Source organism: Talpa occidentalis, unplaced genomic scaffold (assembly GCF_014898055.3).
Source record: "Talpa occidentalis isolate TD23 unplaced genomic scaffold, MPIMG_talOcc4v2.1 talOcc4.11, whole genome shotgun sequence".
Classification (NCBI taxonomy): domain Eukaryota; kingdom Metazoa; phylum Chordata; class Mammalia; order Eulipotyphla; family Talpidae; genus Talpa; species Talpa occidentalis.
The window spans coordinates 87236750-87257235 of NW_023601104.1; the positions used below are offsets into that span (position 1 = coordinate 87236750).

General features: G+C 37.1%; 1 protein-coding gene across 6 annotated transcripts in view; it reads left to right on the forward strand.

Annotated features, from left to right (window-relative positions):
* The window catches only part of CEP128 (centrosomal protein 128), a 373385-nt gene that overhangs the window by 300967 nt on the left and 51932 nt on the right, over window positions 1-20486 (forward strand). For 4 of the 6 annotated variants that reach the window (XM_054691882.1, XM_054691883.1, XM_054691885.1 and 1 more), the window contains 2 exons: window positions 2992-3041; window positions 14153-14242. In XM_054691882.1, the coding sequence (XP_054547857.1) occupies window positions 2992-3041; window positions 14153-14242 (140 nt within the window). The remainder of the gene's footprint in view (window positions 1-2991; window positions 3042-14152; window positions 14243-20486) is intronic. The other 2 variants (XM_054691884.1, XM_054691886.1) reach the window with 1 other exon arrangement.

Below are 20486 nucleotides of genomic sequence, written 5' to 3' on the forward strand. Positions count from 1 at the left end.
ACTTGCCTCCCTGGGTCACAAGTTACTTTTATAGCAAGAGAGGTTAGTTAGGCCACTAGACTGAACATTTCATAGGAATCACATGGATAGGAGTAAGAAGTTCTCAAAGGGGAAGAATATAGTATATAGAGAAAACAAAACAAAACAAAACATGTTCATTTATACTCTCAATATAAACTGGGGCAGGGATCAGTGAGAGTGAACACAAGGACAGTTCTGTATTTTAAATGCCAGTTGTAGGCATTCCATTTTAGTTGTTTTTGTTCAACTACTCAAAGTCAAGTATTGCAATTGATGTCAGCTTTATAGGAAGAGCAGAATGACCTTTGTGTATTTGGAGAACACTGAGAACATAATTTTTTAATTGCAGTAATTTTACTGAGACGTTCTAAAAGTAAATTGAACTTCTGTATTTGATCAAATATGTAAATTAATTTGGCCATAGTAGAGCTCCATATCATCTATCCTGTAACTTTTACCTATTATATTTGCTGTTTGCGATAACAGCTTGAGTCTGGAAGAATAAGGTTAGTTTTCTTTAGTGGTTGATGCACTTCACTATAGCTTCACTGTAGCTTCACTGTGTCATGAAATAATGTAATTCATTCCAAAGACCCTGCTCTGGGAACCTTCCTCTATCCAAAATTGTGAGCAAAATGGCTGTGTTCATATATGGATACAGTGATGACCTTATATCTCACAGATATGGAACTGAATTGTGCTAAAGACACAATTTACCAAAACCAGTTGAAATAGGCAGCTGTTGTTTTGGCCTGTCTGTTATCTATCCCTCCCTCTTCTGTTAACAATACCCTGATTTTGCATTTGGAAATGATTCCTTTCTGTTCTTGGTCCAATTTCTTTGGGGATTATCAATGAAAGTGCTCTTTTCTTTCCTCCAGCCCAGCAGTAGGCAAGAGATCTAAGCTAGTCTCATTAGCACTTCTTGGTGGAGTAACACAAAGATTAGAGGTACCCAGGACATGATGCCGACTAGTTCATGCTATTTATAGCCCTGCCCACCTAGACCAATTACTCTCTCTGGACTGGAGGTCCTCTTTTTTCCATGTGTAATTCATTATCCTTATATCCTTTCTGATGAAAACAAAATGTTTATCGATCAGATAAGAACTGATTGCTATCTGTTAGCAAGTGCTGAGTACCAAACCATCCCCAAATTCCATTTATTAAGATCATGATTCTGGGAGTTGGAGCTGGCACTGAGCCCAGTTGAGCAATTTGTCTGGTCTCAGTTGGGTGCCCATCTGAGTCATCTGTAGTCATCTTTAGGTCAACTAGACAGCTGTGTTTCTGGGCATTTTCTGGCTACCAGTTGGGGCAAGCTGCAGGGTGTTGGAGGTGGGAAGAGCATTGGACCATGTGTCTCTTGTCATCTGGCAGGTTTGTCTAGGCTTGTTCATGTGTTAAAGTCAGAGTTCCAAGTGGAAAAGTGAAAATGTGTGAGACCTCTTAAACTCACAACACAGATTGGTACAGAGTTGTTTCTGCCATGTTCTATTTGCCAAGTCAAGTCAGGAGACCAGCCTAGATGCATGATGTGGAAAGTAAATGCATGTGATCACATGATGGTAATGCTGCAATGTCAGACTGCAAATGAGTAAGGATGCAAAAAGAGAAATGACTGAAGGCGCTTAAATAATCTATCATACTCCAAATTGGTTTCTGTAGGACATAGCTAAATAACCTGCCATGCCAACCAAAAATGCTTTAAAAATACATCCTAATACATTGATGTGTCCTCTAAGTTTGTTGATGTAACTCTCATTATGGGAGGTTTGGGAACCCTAAGTCAGCTCTTCAGTGGGATACACCGCAAAAATAACCTCTTTTCCTTAATCCCAGTACATTGTTTCTTGAAAGGATTGCTTGCAACTTCTGTGTAGCTCTATTAGCTACACAGTCTCTAAGGGTCATCACTATCAATCATCTATCAGGTCTCCTGAAGTTTCAGTGTGTTGCCTGCCCATTTATGACATATACCAATGCAACTTGGCTTCTGCTATATTGCTGCTTCCTGCTGTATCTAGTGTTGCACTTGCTGAAAACATTTGTATTTACTTTTCTGGTATATATATTGAATTTATGTAAGTTATATTTTCCTTTTATGCAGCACAGCCTCTTGGTAAGCTATATCAATCACAGAGTAAGGCAAATACTAATATTAATGTGCGCTGCTGTAGGTGTTTCTTGACAGTTTTCATCCAAGTTCTGACTCAGCCCAGCCCTCTTTAGGTTTGTGAGATCTAATAAGATCATAGCACAGGGTGGTATAGCTGCAGGCAGAAAACTCTGCTTGCCAAATATATTTTCCTTAATAGCAAGTTCATAAATTAATCTAGGGCACCGAGACACCATGGCTATTCACATGCATTTAAACAAAACTCACTTCAGTTGACTACCTTTCCTTCTAGCCACTGATTTCTCTGAGATGGTGCCAAAGTCTTGGTCAGATGTAGCTTCAGTGCTTCCCACCTTCTCAGTATGAAATGATAATTAATATGACTTTACAGTTAAGGTGGTGTTCTACTTCCATTAATAACACCCATTATTCCAGGGCGTTCTAATTCAGCTATAAAAATTGACTCTGGAGGTGGAACTTGGCTTGGGAGCTTCATTTAAGAGCAAATGGTTTGTTTCTAATTTTTCTTTCAAAAGAAAATTAAATTTGTGTTCCTTTTGAGTTATATAAGCCCTGAATGAAATTCATGAAATATTGGTATGATTTGGGATTTGTAATTGCATTGTTCTCATTCTGTGCTATCTCCAGCAAGTGGGGACCTCCCAGGCCTTTTATCTAGCTTAGGTTTGGCAGAGTCCAGACTTTTGTCATCTCATCATCTGGCATCACAGGGTAATTCTTACATCATCCATCGTTCTCTTTCCAGGCAACAGTTTAAACAAACTGCTGACTGAATTGGGTTTGATAAGAGGCAGCCCATTTTTACATTGTATTTTACTCTCTTATTGTAGATCTGCTGGAGGAGACCCACAGAAAAGATGAAGAAATGGAATCTCTGCAGGTAAAGGAAATTCTCCACTAGAGCAGGCATCCTTGGGATGAAAACATTTTTATTTTGTTCATCTTTATTATTGTTACATTCAGAGAAGTATGGCAGATGGAATAAAAAAGTATATATATATGTATATCAGAACTTTAAGGTCCAAACTGAAGTTTGCTTCCTTTTGCATAGTTGAGAACATTTACAATCTTCTAAAGCAAGAAGCCAACTCTTGAAAGGAACCTTTATTTCTTGTTACAGTTTTATGGGAACTACAGCATTATAAATGAAATCATCATCCCGAAATCATTTCTAAAAAAACAAGACTACTGAATGAGGATGAATTCATTTTCAAGTGAAATGTATTCTTGCTCCATGAATGTCATCTACCAGTGACCAACCTAGAATATTAACCCATATATGGAGCTTAAGGCTTACCTTGCATGCCTCTCAATTCACCATAAATTTATGCATATTTCTTAGACTGGAAAATTATGCACTAGAATTTTAATTGACATTTCTGTGCTATGAGCAATTGATGTTAGGTTGGCATCTGACAGAAGATCTCTGTTTCTTTTACATTGGGCTGACTTACAAATGTGTAACTCAAGTGTCTGTCTTTATTAGGGGAAACATAATCAGTTATACTCATACAGCAAGACCAGTTCACTTAAAGTCATGTTGGTGCTTAAGAATAGTAAACACTTTGGACAGTTATAGTTCTTCCTGGGTCTGGAACTACAGGGATGAACTGGAGAGTGATAAAATAAGCTGGCTTGCACTTAAGAAGTAAAGGTATCTAATTCTGGCAAAGGTAAAGGTATCTAATTCTGGCAAATAAAAGATATATCAAGCAAAACCCAAAGAGCAAGGAGAACCTTATCTAATTGGGGTTCTTTTATTTGATGATGTATCTTCTAAGAGAAAGCTATAGGACTGATCCGAAAATGAAGAAGGAGGGTATAGTTCTGTATGCCTAGTAAAACTGTCACATGTTTGTCCCAATTTCTGTTCAGATTAACTTCTTTTAGTATCTATATTCAAAAGTATAAAAGAAAAGACCCCTGATTGTTCTGGTCTGTGGGAGAAGAATCTCAAGTATATACTCTTGCCTGACTCTAAGAAATTAATATCAACAATGCCTGTTGTTACAAAAACACTAAACATATATATTGAAAGATATCTAAAGCTTTTTGAGGTATTTTAATTATGCATTGTGTCTGTCATTGGTCCTCAGAATACCATATATAAACATATCTATTGCATACAGAGTACAAATCAGGCCCTTTGACATGGCAGCACAAACTTTTTTGAGTTTATTTCACAATACAAGTGTTGGAACATATTAAATGTAATAGCCTGTGTTGCTTCTCAAATATTTATTAAGGACTGGCAGCATTCTCTACCCAAATGTCCATCAAATGCAATAGAATGCTCCAGTCAACTAGCTATGGACATTTATAGATGTAGAGTATCCAAGATGATGTCCAAAAGCAGAAGAGTTAAATGTTGGCACTTAGCAGTGGCAGTTGGTGCATAATACCAACATTCTATCGAAGGACAAAGACGGAACTGACACCTCTCAAAGTGCACAGGAGTGCAAGGACACCCCACAGAAAGCCTTTCATTTAAATTCTAGAGGAAAAATCCATCAAAAAGTGCCTACATTTCTGAGTTTCTGTATTCACTATAAATATCACAGGTGATAGTTTTGAGAAGACTATTAAAGCATATAGCCATACAATAGAATTTTGAGAAAAAAAGAAAAAAAATAGTTTCAAAACAAACTTCATTGCACTAAGAACTGGAGATTGACAACTTTGAATTTCAAATCCTGACTCTGTGTCTGATTCACTGGGTAACCTTCAGTAACTCAATTAACTTTGCTGTGCCTAATTTCTCATCTGTAATATAAAATCATAAAACTGTCTTCCAGAAGTGTTTAGTACGGGTTAGATTATCCCAGAAGGGAGAGCTAAATATTTAATTCCAATTTACAATGTTAGCAAATCCCCATGTATCCAAATTGGAATCGATTTTATTTACTCATTATCATCATATAATTATGTATAACAGACATTTTGCATTTAATGTTATCCTCTTTAAAGGTAGGGCCTGTTTATTTATCTCTAAGCCCTTCTCTGTAAATAAAAAGGTATTCTATATACTTATTGAATGAGCACCAATTTGTTGAGCACCAATTCTGTGCAAAGCACTGTGTACCAGGTGCTAGGGACACAAAACATGCTGCTTATACTGGATAGTCCTCTAGGACAGACTTAGTGGGAAAGACTGTTATATAAATATTTATAATAAAATGTTGAAAAATTATATTTGAGGGGATGTATAAATTATTGTGGGAACATATTACAAAAAAAAATCTGGTTTTGGTGGAGATAAGTCGATTGAGTAGAAGTAAACGGGGTTAAAGGTGGATTGGGTAAACTGGACTGGAGTGGCGATCTAATAGGCTTCACAATAATTAACTGATAACCAGGAGTTAGCAGTGGCAAGCTTGGAATGAAGATAAGAAAAGTTTAAGCAGTGTCCAGGACATGGGAAGGCCTGACGTGAAAGACACCATCAATTTCATGTTCAAGGATCTTTGAAAATTTTCAGAGAAGTTTAGTGATATAGAATATAGTGTCTAATAGAGGAGAGGTAAGTCCAGAAGGAGTTTATGAGGTAAACAGAGGTCTAAAGGACCTCATAAAGAAATTAGGATTTTACATTTGCTAAAAGGAGTTCAGAGTTTGAAATAAGAGGAAATATGATGAAATTTGCATTTTTAACTAGTAATTTGGATAGTCAAATATAATTGGATGCAGGCAAAATTGAAACCAGGGAGACCTACTAGGCATATACTCATGAGAATGTTCACAAGACATGCTGGTGACTCTGGTTGGGTGGCACCAGAGAAAATGAAAAGGACTGAATATGTTGTTAATATATTTTAGGATATAAAAAGCCATGAGCTTTTGAGACTAGTTGTGAGAAGCTAAAAAGAACGGAACTAAGAATGACTTGAGTTTCTTGATTGAGCAGCTTCATTAATGATTATATTAGCCAATGAGATAACAAATTGATCAGTTCAATTTTTGATATTTTGTGTTTGGGTGCATGGGAAACATCTAGATGCCATTGTGAAGAGAGAGTGTTCACATGAGTCTAGAACTCAGAAGGGGCTTGAACTGGACATGCAGAAGTTGGTGTCTTGAGACCTCATCACCATAGAGTATAGATGATACTAAAAGCCACAGCGGTGATGGGAACTCCCAAGGAAAGTACGTAGAATAAAGAGATAAATACATAATCCATAATTCCAGGAAATTCCAACACTTTAATAACAGGCTAAGGATGAATATCTTGCAAAGAAGCCTAAGAGAGAGAGAAAATAATTTTAGGAAAGCACAATGTCTTGAAGTTTAACAAAGAATATTTCAAGGTAAATATAATCAATAAAATTGAATTCATTTTAATTAAACCCTTAGATCCACTTAGATACGGGGTTTAGATTTTAAAATAAAAAAATCACCATACAATGAACTGCAATTTCCCATTTGTCTATGAAGCAACTCATGTCTTTCACTTTCCCAAATTTCTACTGAGCACAGTGCCTCACCATGGTAGGCACTCAGTACTTTCTGTTAACTAAATAAACAAATCACTGCCCTGCTACTGGGTCTTTTTTAAAATTTTTTTAAATTTTTTTAATGTAAGACCTATTACTGGTTCTAAGATCTTGAAAAAACAACCATTTAAAAAAATAAAAACACCATTTTCCTGTTCTGGGGTTCAATTTTGTTTAAGAATTTGGAGGAGGGGAATACTTCCAAGTTCTATCATTCCTGTTCTCTCTCTCTCTCTCTCTCTCTCTCTCTCTCTCTCTCTCTCTCCCCCCACCCCCTCTATTCTTCTGTAGTCTCCCTTTTTCTTTGAATGTATCATTGAAACAAAAGTTGATTACTGACTTTGGGCAGGAGTGCTAGGAATCAGTGGGAGAGGAAAAGGTTAAAATGGCCATGAAGGCAAGCAGCAGAGAGGAGAGTGCTTTCAGGCTTTGGAAGAATCACAAACAATGGAGACAAATATTTGACAGTGATTTTTACAATGCAGCTGGTAATTACCGAAATTCTTCACTGGAGCTTAACATTGTCTGACTTATTTTTGTGTGCGTGACATTCAATTGCAGTTACATTGTGTGCTGATCTTCTTTAAACCAAAGTATTGTCTTTGACTATAAATTTGTGGTATGGTATCAGAGTCCTATTTGCGTATGGGTTTGAAGCACATGTAAACTAGCAAATCTCTTCTTTAATCCACTTGAAATCAGCTGAAACATTTTAAATAGATACAAAAGATAATCCGTTTTTCCTCAATTTAGTTGGAAAGGATTCATTGAGTGTTACACCTTCTTCTGATGGCTGGTAGTAGTAGATGCTGTGGTTGTTTTTTGTTCTCATTTTTTAAATTACCATCCTGCCTCGTTCACTTTTCAACAATTTTTTACTTTACTCTCAGTTGCCTTGTGAAACCTGGAATGCAAAGTATGCCAAAAAAGTGTCATGTTTAATTTTGAAAAGCCTCAAAGTGCTACCTGGCAGCCAGTAAACAGAGTATCTGGAAAACTCATCTACCTCTCCTCTTATGCACACTTACCATCTTACTTTTCATTTGATGTTTAAGTGAGATGAAACTAGATGATTATGAACACGACGTTTCCTATTCATTTTTCTCTTTTACTAGATCATCCTTCAGCCATTTTGAGACAGTATCCACATCTATAAATTAGAGAGAATAATAATACTGACTGCATAAGACTACTGAGGATTTCCTATGATAAATGCATAAACCTTGGTGCCTGGCAGGTCTTTTATAAATATTAATTCCACACACTATTTATTTGCATTTACTGCATGCTGGGGATAAAGCATTAAAGGCCCATTTCCTCCTGGAACCCATCCCTTCTGTCTGCCCTTTTACCATCTCCCTCTCTTCTTATCCCCTCCCCCACTTCATGGGCAACCATGATTTTAAATTCAGATTTGTTCAGATTGTTTTGTCTTTGGATAACTACTAAACATAATGAAAAGGGAAAAAGGTCACAAGGTAATAATGATTATATGGCTGCGTATGAATACCAATCTCATTTTGAGGGGAAAAGGGGAAACATTTTAGTAAGGAAGCTGTAAATGTCACAAGTATTTCTGGATACTTTTTTTTTGTAAAGATTTATTTATTTACTTATACAAGCACTGGGTACAGTCAGAAGTGCAGGAGGGTGAGAGAATTCACCAGAGCCAGAGCAGGAAACAGAACAGGCAGAATGATGAAATACACAGCGGGTGTGGCAGGAGAGGTCTGTCGCACCATGTGGGACCCTCGCCTGAGGCCGGGGATCGAACCAGCGCTGCAGAGGCTGCGGGCAGCTTCTAAGCTCAGCGCTCAACTGCTGCGCCACCAGGGGAGGCTCTCTGGATACTTTTTTTAGTATCAATCATTTTATTAGAAAGGAGTTGATTTCTTTGTTTAATTTTAAAAATTGAGTTTCTGTTTTTTAAAGAACAGAATATACATTTTTCCCTGAGGCATTCCAAAAGCTCTGCCCGGAAGGATATTAAGCAGTATTACAGACATGCAGTCTTTCACATGTTTAATATATCTCCTAGATAGCTTTTAAAAATAGTCTGGAACCTTCCATTTGAAGGATTTGGTTTAATTTTTTGGCAGTGTTTTGGGAGTAGAGGGGCAGGTTTTTTTTTTTTGTCACCTCAAGAATATTGAGACAAAAGATATTGAAATGAATAGAAGAGAAGGCTAATCTCAGCTGTTACCTCATTTCAGCAAATTCTGGAGTAGCCTATGGCAGCACCATGTCTGAGGAGAAAAAAATACCCTCAGATTTCTTAGTTCTTTCATACCAAGTCTAACAAATATGAATATAGGCATATTCTAAGGTAGAGTTGGCGGACACATTGTTGGAGATAAGCTGGGCGAGAAAAACTACCTAAGACAAAATCTGACAAGGGCAAATAAGTTGTTCTAGCAGAGGCTAACAATATAGTACATTAACATCTCTGGAGTCCCAGGAGATACCAGTCCTCCTGGTAATCAACCACGTGATAAATTGGACTAGTGCAGACTAGCTGGATAGTTTCCATAGTCTTGCTGTCAATCATTTTTTGCCTGACTGTGGAGTGTAACCTGTACTTTCAAGCCACATGTGTTTTGGGGATTTAAGACTGTGAGTGGAAATGCAGGGATGGGGCAGCCAAAAGTCCTTGGGTTACTTTAGATGGGGAAGTAAGCGTGAGGCATGCCAGAAGAATTGAAGGATTGGTTAAAGCAATTCTTAAATTTCCCCAGAAATTCTGATTTGCTTGGGAGGTACATTTTTAGAAGACCCAATTTGAATAGGTAGATAAATTGGGATTAACTATTTAAGTTTTTATTAAGTAGAGGAATGCAGTTTTAATGGAATGTCTCTAATTCTAGAAACCGGAATGTGAGGCATATCTCCTTACTCTTCTCAAGGTGCATTCCTCAGAATGTAGGCGAATCACTATGCATCTCCATTTTTTTTTTCCTGATATACGATAAAGGAAAAAAAAATAACTGTTCTAAGCAATGATGTAAATGAGATGTGATCATGGTGGGTGGAGGGTTGGGCAACACTTTCCCACTTTTAGGGCTAGGTTAGTTGACAGCTCTAAAATCTATTTTCTCAAAAGGTGAAGAGACTTACCAAGCCTAACTTGGGTATGCGGTCTCAACAGAGATAAAACATTAGCAGCCTGTACTAGGGTCAAGAGGGGTCTCCGCCAATTAGATTTGCACACTTTAACTTCCTACATCAGGAGGGCTCAGGAGAGCAGGAAACCAGGCTCAGTAAAATAGATTCCACCTGAATCATTAAATTTTATCACCCTGCTTTACCTGAAATTTGCAACTTAATTTTAACTCCAAGTTTATCGTAGAATGAAACTGGAAAATAGAATACCTGGAGAGTGAAATATTCTTAAGTCTGAGTATACAGAAGTTGATTGACTAGGTCATTTTCTTTTGAGAATAAAAAATATGAAAACCTGACTGGCTTTGTTTATCCAAATTGCTGCAATGCACAAGTCTTAAGAATTCAGCAGTCTCCTTGAGTCAAGCTTCTTTCTCAAACAGAAAGAGACCTCTTGGACATACTCAGAAAAACACAAAGACGAGTAGTGTTTGAGCTCAAATGCTCAGACTTTACCTTGTGACAAAAAGCTTACTGAACCATTGGGTGGTGAAAATAAACCAAGTGTGTGTGTTTCAGAATTTGTAAATTGTTCCCACAAAGGGAGAAATTATTTTTTCTCTCCATATACCACCCCATTTGCAGTTAATTTCATAAAAGCAGCACTTCTAGAAAACATCCCCAGGTGCCTTTGTTAGAGTCAGAGCTCTTTGCTTCGTGGACCCTGGGGCTGGCAGAAGGAGCAGCTTATGTTTTCCTGTGAATAAATGAAGACCATCTAAACATATTACCATGATTTACAGTTGCAGTGCTTGAGTGATACTTCAAGACCAAGCTGTATCACATGCATGTGTGTGTGTGGTGTGTGTGTGGTGTTCTTCTCATGTCACATCCTTAGATAGGCCTCAGACTTCAGGTTGGTAACCTTGTATCTATCCAGGCTGCTTTGTCATAAATACCATAGTGGGTGACTTAAAACTAGGAACTTGGAAGCTGGGAAGTCTAAGGTCACTACAGATTTAGTGTCTTAGAGGGCCTGCTTCCTGGTTTGTAGCGGGCAGAAAATGATCGAGAGTTCTCTGGAGTCTCTTTTTCTAAGGGCACCATCCCTTAAGGGCCTCCACCCTTAGGACCTAAACACTCTCCAAGGCCCACCACCTAATGTTGTCACATTGGGGGTTAGGATTTTTGTTAGTAAATTTTCGAGGGCTATTGAGGCCATACACCAGGTTCTCCATTTTGTCTCCAATCTCCTGGTAACTATGACAGTTGTGAAAAGCAGTATTTTATGTAATGACTATAGTGTGGAACATATTTGGAAACAGATGCTCAGCAACAATACATTTCTGGTGAAATTGTTTCCATCAACTCATAAAACAAATCTCTGGAGTTCTCAGCATTAATGGGACATTATTGAAAAAAATTAGTTTTTAATTTCTAGAGCTGTCTGCCACTCACCATTTCTAACTCATTTTCCAGAATATATATATATATTATATATATAAACAAATATATATATGTGTGTGTGTATATATGTATATATATATATATATATATAAACACTAGAGGATTTCCTCAGTCAAGGATCTTGAAACTTACTAATATTGTACTTCAATAAAACTATAAAAAATACTTATTTAGCACTCATTAATTCCTGTCAAAGTTGTGCTAAACCGGCTTCAAAGGATGATGGCCTGTGCATCAAAGAAGGAAAAGGTCACCCTCTGACTTGTAATTGAATGATATTTAATAGCTACTAAGCAATACTTTTGTGTCATACACTGGACTGAAACTTCTCAATATGTGCCACTTATGCCTTACAACAATCCTGTGAGGTGGGTCTTATAATTCTCACTTTACAGATAAGGCAGCTAAGGCACATGGCTTGCTCAGCCAGTAAGTGGCAGAATTAGCACTTGCATTTGAGTCTGTCTGGCTTCTCACAACACTGGACTTCAGTGCCTCAGCAGCTCATGGAGAACTGACTTCCTGTACCTTTTTTGTTTCTTGGCCTGTCTTTTAATTTCTTTCTCTCTCTTTATTTTTTTTCCTATGATAATGATTCATTTGCAAGCATAGGAAACATTTAGTATGGTCAATACTAACTGACCTATTACCTCCTCAAAAAAAAAAAAAAAAAACTCTAAAAAAAAAAATGACTAGAAAGTGCCTTAACTAAGTCAACTACTGGGAACTGGATGCTCGTGAAGCTTCTTGCAGTCTTTCTATAACTTGAAAACTACTCCTAAGCGCTTGGGTTCCAAACTGCACATACATTGCAGCTGGCTATTGGCATGTTAGGAAGATTTTCTTTCCTGGTGTGAGATTATGAACAACTCAGTAATCTTGAACACTTCTAGGAAGGAGATGGGATCATTTTACTTTTTCCATTCTGCACCTTTTCTTTTTGCCTATTCATCATGTTTTAAATAAACAGGCTTAAGAAAGTTGTTATTAAAGCCCTCCTCAGGCTTCTTCAATTTCAGTTTTAAACCAGGTTCAAAATATTCTGGCAAAAATTAAAGGCAACATTGAAAACGTTTGCATAAATTTTAAATTGTGCAAAAAGTGATAAAACTGAAATGAGCTGAAAAAATGACTAATAAGCATCTTCTTTTATATCTTTGTCTTTTTATCATAATCAGTGATTATTTTGTTCTTAAAAAATTGACTCTGAAGAGCACTTCTCTTCCAGAGTACCTGCATTACACTTCCTACTCTAAATTTAATTTGTTAGTTAAACATTTACTTTTAAAAGTGTGGAGACTTATTTCTATGCTAATAAATAATATATAATGTCTGTTAACAATATTTCTGTATTTTCTCATAAAGTGAAACACAGGCAAATATTACTATGGAATAATCCAAGCCTCTACCACATTCTGTTTGTCATTGAAATCCCTAGTTCTCATATCACTGTTAGAAAAGAACTAAAAAAAAATTGTCACAAATGAAACCTGCGATCTGGGGGAAGAGGTCATTTATGAGCTCAGTGATGAATATAACTTCTGTAGCCAGATATAAAAGATTTGGGAGAAGAGAACAATAGAGATGCCATTTAATTGCACAGCATCACAGCTAATTAAATTGAGATCTCTGCTTTCTTTTCTCCTTTCTTCTTATATTTCCCCATTGGTATTGACTGTGTGTTTCAGCTGGCCTAATGTCAGAGTTGCAACTTACTTAAGAAAGGCATATGGCAAAACTATAACTTTTTATTATGTAGTGAAACAAATATAAAATGCATACAAATAATGGTTTTATTTGAACATTAAATTTTATTATGTTTTGTTACACTGTCACCTGACATCTGTTAAAAATAAGGTTCTGGGATGCTGTTCTGGCATGTGTAATTTTGAGAAAGAGACTCCAAAACTTTTCCAGTGTATTCCTTAACCTCTACCAGACACACAAAATATATTGTCCATTTGTTCATAAAGCTTCCTTCTTGATAACCATTACCCAATGTTCAGCAGTGTTTACTTCAATAAATAAGAATGAAAGGATAAATGGAGGAATTAATTAAGTAAATGCGTGGAAGGGAAGGCTATGTCCCAACAAAACTTTATGGAAACACATTTTTATTTCATGTAATTTCCACATCATGAAATATGATAGTTAATTTGATTTTTTTCCCCAGTCAAATGAAAATGTAAAAGCATTCTTATTTTTAGGCCATAGCCCTATAAAAACAGGCAGTGGAATGGATTTGACCAATTGTCCTACTTAGCTGTACCCTATCTTAGAATGAACTACTTTAGAGGTTAGAATGAACTACTTCAAAGGTTATTTACCTCAAGAATATTTGCCTTTTAAGCAATGAACTCTAATGGGTGGGAGTCAAAGAATATTGTTTTTTAATTCTTCCTCAAAGAATAAATTGGTACTGTTGACAGACTGTTAAATAATTTTCCAAGTGGAAGGAAAGTATAATACATCAGTAATTGGCCTCCATTATTTACAGGTAAGGTGGTTACTGTTAAAAGTAGCTTTCATTGCTGACTAAAATTGTCCACATAGTAACAAGCATTCATCTTATATTTTCCTTCATTTTTTGGACTTTGATATTTAGATCAGTTACTGCCAGGGATGATTTTGAAAGCAGAAAATTAAGGATATCTTGAAAAAAATTATCAATTGTTTTTAATCTTGAAGGGTAAAATGTTTTAAATTTTATTAAAGATGTTCCTAAAATTTGTGGCTGTACCTCAGGTAAGGAATTATTTTGGCAAACATCTTGAAAGTACAATGTGATATTTACTCTAAATTCAGAAATTTAAAAATTTTTAAAAATAATTAGCCTGTGAGTGTTATTTTTATAGTCATTACTATTTATAGCATTTTCAATGAAGACAAGAGAACATTCCAACTCTTTTTCTTTACTCACATCTCTCTTAAACAGCCACAACTACGGTTTAAAATTCCACCTGGGGAAGATGCTAGTCAGACTGCAATGAGAAATCAGAATGACGCTCAATTTGAAGAAAAAGCAGTTAAGTATTTTATAGGTAGGAATGTTTAGGATATTTGGAATTCAACAGGCAAAAGTCTTTTGCTTTATTTTAGGATACAGGGTAAATTCAGCCTTCAGGTATGCTTTGCAGAAGTACATCTAAATTGTTGGGGTTTTTTTTTGCCTGTTTCTTAGTTACTAAGCATAGTGAACCTTTGATTATCAGAGTATAGATAACCTAAGGTTAGTTATAAATTCTCTAATCACCTTTCCCTTCCTACTGTGCTTATATATTAGCATTCCTATATCCATTAGGAAATGGATATTAATAATAGTTTGATTTCAGTCAAACTGAATTGGGAAGCAAGAAAAACGGTGTTAGCCAAATATATTGTTTTGAAACCATCTTCTTAGATCTTGATGATTATTCTCAGTAGCCTCCCTTTAGTTTAGGGTGATGAGAGATAACTCTATACAGAAATTACAGATGGAATATGGAAATGTGGGGTGAGAGAGAGATTCTGGTATCATGTCCCTTGTGCTTTAATTCCTGAAAATAATTGAGTAAAAGACTATGTGTGTTAAATTAAGATGTGGATTGTTGGACTTGCTCAAAGGAATGTAATTTAATTCCCAAGGTGGACTGTTTGCTTATACTATTTGATGATTCAACTGTGTGACAACCATGATGGTCAACAGCCAAATGCTGTGATTCAAATGCAGGGAGAAAAGAGCTGGGAACAAAGGGTTCTATGGTTCTATGCTTCTCCTTGTGAACATTTCCACCTCAAAGCCCAGGAGATGTGTGCCCTGAGGGAAGCAAAGGTGATGTCAGCCTCGGGGAGTCTCATTAGACCAGCTATGTTTGGTGACAATCAGACACACACCCTGAAATAGAAGCATACCTCATTGTTTTCCACACATTCTGCATGACACCAGCCTCATCATAAATTATGCCATAATCACCCCTGCACTGTGATTTGCGTGGGAGTTCAGAGCAAATTCAGCTGATATATGACTAACCTCACCAACTGGAGAAACATACTTTATTTCTTACAATGTAAATCCTTGGGGGTGGGGGGAATCGGTGTGTCGGTTTCCTAGTTGTTGACTTTCTTCCCCAACCACTCAACTACTGTTCCTGCACCTCTCGTTAGGGACAGTCATTCCTAGAAATTGCATAAGTTGTCATTTGCATTGCTTCTAACCATCAGAGCCTTCATATTATCTGCAAATGATTTCAATTGTTCTCCAGTCCAGATGTTATTCACTGAACCCTTCAACCTGTTACCAGTAGATTCAGCATGGAGTTGAACAATGCCAGAGTTAATCTAGTTCTGTGTTTTTGCCTTTCATTTGGTTAGTAGCCTAATCCTGAAGGCACTCACCTATGCCCCAAATTACATCTGTGCCTTAGAAAATAGTCTTAAAGTAATTCCTTGTGTTAAAGAAGGAGAAAAGGAAACCTCATTGTTTCTGCATAGTGGTCTGAAATATACACAGTAGATCTGAAATTTGGGGGTATTTGTTTTATTCAGTTCACTGGAAGTGTCTATAGAGACTTTCAGTAAAACTCGCCTGACTTCAACTGCTGCCTCTCAGCCTCTCTAGTGTGAAACCTATTGAAACAAACCAACAGAACATCCTCCACCATACCCCACAAACTCATGCACACATCCAACCAAAGTGCACCATCTCGGTTTCTTCTGAACAGTGTTAAACTGATGCACAGTGGTCAGTAAAGGCATCATAACAAACCAGGCCGCAAACCAAAAGGACTACCTGATAATGTAGTAGAAGAAAGCTAAGGACAAACAGCTGACAGCCTCGGTTCTCCAGAGTAGTTCTGGTGGTGAATGGGAGGAGAAACCAAATGTGGGGCTCACACACTGACTCTATTCTTAAGTCCGGTGATAGTGTCGGCCTCTGAATCTCAGGAATTTGCCACACCCTGGATGATAAACAGTACATCCTCCTCATCAGGGTACTCCCTCTTGTCTAAGAAGTGATGCATCCTTTGTAACTGTCTTTGCTAGATAAGTCAAAATGTTGAGGTTTTTTATTGACAACTTTTTTTTAAAAGATTTATTTATTTATGAATACAAGAACTGGAGTATAGGCCAGAGGTGCAGGAGGTAAGAGGATTCACCAGAGACAGCGGGTAGCAGAACAGACGGAAAACCAAAGTACACTGCTAAGGGGAGACAGGAGAGATCTACTGTGCCATGTGGGTCAGCTGCCTGGCCGGGGATCGAACTCGTGCTGCAGTAGCTGCACATAGCTTCATAGTGCTGATGCTTAACCCCTTGCACCACCAGGGAGGCCTCTATTGACAACTTTTTTGTCAAAATGTTGATATCTTGCTGTAGTGTTTCTTTTCAATATTTCTAATTTGTGTTTTTGGACTTAGAAGTATGTTATTTGAAAAAAATTGCATAAGCAGCCAGTGAAATTAGTTAACAAAGATTGCCTCCAGGTGTCTAATGATGAATAAATCAAACACTGGATGACTGGGAAACCATGGCAAGCCACCAAGCCACTGACTCTAGAGTTTCCCTTGAATATAAACCAACTTTGAAAAAAATGTAAACTTACTTTGTCTGACTTTTAATAGTGTGCAATTTTATGTATAGATTATTGATTCATTTGGTATAGTCAAACCTATTTATGCTGAATTTTAAAGCTTTTCGTGTGTTTGTTTTCAACCTAGAGGTTGTTTGTGAATTTTCTTTGTTTTATTTATTTTTTTAAAGATTTATTTATTTATGCTTACAAGAGCTGGGGTACAGGCCAGAGATGTGGGGGGGGAGGGGTAAGAGGATTCACCAGAGACAGGGTGGGGAGCAAAACAGGCAGATTGACCAAAATACATTACTGAGGGGAGCAGTGGGTGAGCTGAGCCAGGAGAGGTCTGTCTTGCCATGTGGATTTCTCCCTGGCTGGCTGGGGATCGAACTCATGCTGCAGAGGCTGCAGATTGCTTCATAGTGCAGTGCTTAACCCCTTCCGCCACCAGGGAGGCCCTTCTTTGTTTTATTTTAAATCACTATGTGAAATGCTGATCTATTTCTTGGTCCTCGATAAAGGCCATTTACCTTTTACTTCATTTTAATATCTTGAAATTTGGAAAATAATTCATTAGAAATTATTTCTAATCTCTTAATTGTTAAAAGACTGACAGTAAATAGTTTACCATGTATAAATATATAGAGGATGAAAGTGCATATTTGCATTCTATTTTATATCCCTTATATAGGAAGTATCATATAAAATATGAATATTGATTAAATGGAGTTAACATTGACAGCAAACATCCCATACAGTATTCTCTTTGGGCCAAGCAAAGTGGATTTTCCTTCCATAAGATCTGCTTTGTGCTTTTAGAGCAGTGGAAAGTTTATGGCCCTGGTTTCCCAATTCCAAGGAAGTTTCCAGAATTTTTTTTTTGAAGATTTATTTATTTATTCAAGCACTGGGTACAGTCAGAAGCGCGGGAGGGTGAGAGAATTCACCAGAGCCAGAGTGGGGAGCAGAACAGGCAGACTGACGAAGTACACTGCTGAGGGAAGCAGCGGGCATGGCAGGAGAGGTCTGTGCGCCTTGTGGGACCCTCCCTGGTGGCGAGAGATTGAACCAGCACTTGCAGAGGCTCCCAGGCAGCTTCGCGGCCCAGCGCTCAACCACTGCGCCACCGGGGAGGCCCTTTCCAGAATTTTTCTATACTCTTAAAGTTCATTAGACTTAGAAGGAACGGAAACTTTCATTATATTTTCATGCCCAGATTGTGTTTTTTTTTCACATGCTAATAACTATATTTAGAGTATTTTTGGAAAATGCTGCATTATTGTGATAGTTACTAGACCTGCTCAATTATCCCTCCAGAAGCAGGAGAACTGATTTTCAGGTCTCTATGGAATTGGTGAATCAATGTGGCACATTCATTGGCTCAGCAGAATGAAATGAACGATGGATGATCAGGGATTCAGATACCAACTGCATTTAGCACTCATTTCCTAACTTAGCCTACAAATATTTGCCCATTTCAATGATGCTCAAGAATTTAGTTTGGTTCATTAATAAATTCCAATGTACACCCCATTGTGACCACAAACCAAAGAAACATATACAGCTCAAACCAAAGAAATATATATTAATCTCATCATAAAAAGCTGAAATACAGTAGACTAACTGTGGAGGACCTACTCAATGCTGTAGGTCTCTCCCAAAATATAACTGTCCCTACTTGATCTGTCGAATGCAAAATAAATTAGGCACGATGTCTAGCAGCATTCCAGTCACTTCAAACAGCTGGCACTCTCTATTGTGACTCAGTGACTATACAGTGACTTCATGCATGATCTTTAAGAATAAGAATTAAATAATTGTTGCCATTTAGGTGTTTATTAAACTTTCCCCTCCTTCGATAGAACTTAGGAGTAGTGGAAAAAGGTCTATCCAATCACAATAGCAACCAAACATTTTTTACTTCAAAATATTTTGATTTTTGTCTAACCTTTCATTCCCAATTATTTTCCTTGTTACTGGTGTTATTTATCTAGAAATATTTCAAACATGAGAAATAAGTAGATAGGGTTTTTTCAGTAGATATGTATATTTAAAGTAATACATTTGCAGCTCAGATATATTCTAAATTGTACACTTCAGGTTTAACCAACTTCATTAAGACACTTCTGAGAACAGCCATAAGCACAAATTTTAACTACTCGACTATTTCTTTGCCCATTTATCATTCTTTCAGATATGATTCAAGGTGGAATTTATCCTCTTCCCATTTTGTCCACTGCTCCTTAGACAAGATCTGCTATTTAATGGTCAGGTCCAGTGCTCTCATGATGTGAATCACCTGGCATTAGAAAAGTTCTCAGGAAGTCTTTTTACAGCTACTTTACATCATTATCCTCATATATTGTTATCATCTTGCATTAACCCAGTTTATTGAATCCTGCAACACTGTAGTACCATTTTTGAATACCCTCCAGTCAAAGGCGTGGTGCTACAATAGCCAGCTTGCTCGCCATTTTGACCTGAGACCAAAATGGATATGCTTTAGTGAAATAACTTATTTGTATAATATTCTTATATGTTATCTCAGGTCTTTATTTGGAGCACAGGGACTTGGAAGCCATGAGTGGGCTTCAGAGAGTCTGTATTTCCCTTATAAGTATATGCAGAATTAGGTGTGTGTGTGTTGTATAACTTACAAGAAGGCCAAGTTTCATCAGATTCTCAAAGTTCATGACTATAAAAATGAAAACCACTGATTTATTTAAACCACCTGAAATAGCATGTTTATAATGAGAATGTCTTCATTACTTTTGGAGACTGTTTCCCTCTGGACTCCTCCCACCTCTTAACCACCCCCCCCCCCTTCAAGGTCCCAACAATAAACTTCTCTTCAGAGTTCAAACTTTGATGTGAGTGTGTGTGTGTGTGTGTGTGTGTGTGTGTTAGGGCAGAGGGGAGGAGAGTGTTGAATCTACAGTTTGAGCTTAAAAATAAATCTGTGGAGATGAAAACTGGAGATTTAACAATAGCAACAAACACTACAACTGCAATTCTATTGAGAGTGGGAGAAGTTAAAGCAAATATAATTTATTTCATTATAATAATATATTCATTCTAAAACCTATACTGACTCTTTTCCCATAGGTTGTAGAGTACCCTAATATTAGTTTAAGTTACCTATTTTTTAATCCTAAGAACATGAGAGATAGTAATCTTAAATTATGGCAGCCCAGAAATACTTGGTATGGGGAAAATGTATGACTAAATAGTGGTTGTAAACATTTTGGGCCTTCCCAGATGGTTCATATAAATATGACACTGCCCAAAGGCCTCTGGGAGCCTCTGTATGTTTCTGTCTCTAATGAGGTTCTGTTCAGTCTGCAGAGGATGATAAAGCATTGCTGAATGGTTTTGCTGAAGAAGCACTGTGAATAAGATGCCTGATAACAACAGATCAAAGCCCTCCTGAGGCATTTATATGCATTTATTATGAGGCACTCAAATGTGACAGTACACAAGTCCCCAGCAAAATAGCAGTTATTTCATGAAAATTATGGGGGCGACGGTGAGGTTCTCTCAAGTATGTCAACAAAATGCAATTAAGCAGATTATATTGCTAGAAACAGTCTGCTTTGGGCTGATTTTGCATAATATATTCATTTAACTCATGCCTACATAGCTAAATGTTTAAAGGGTACAATAGTTCAAGTCAGTTTCCCAAACGGAGGTTGGGTTTTAGAACTCCTCAAAATCAAGG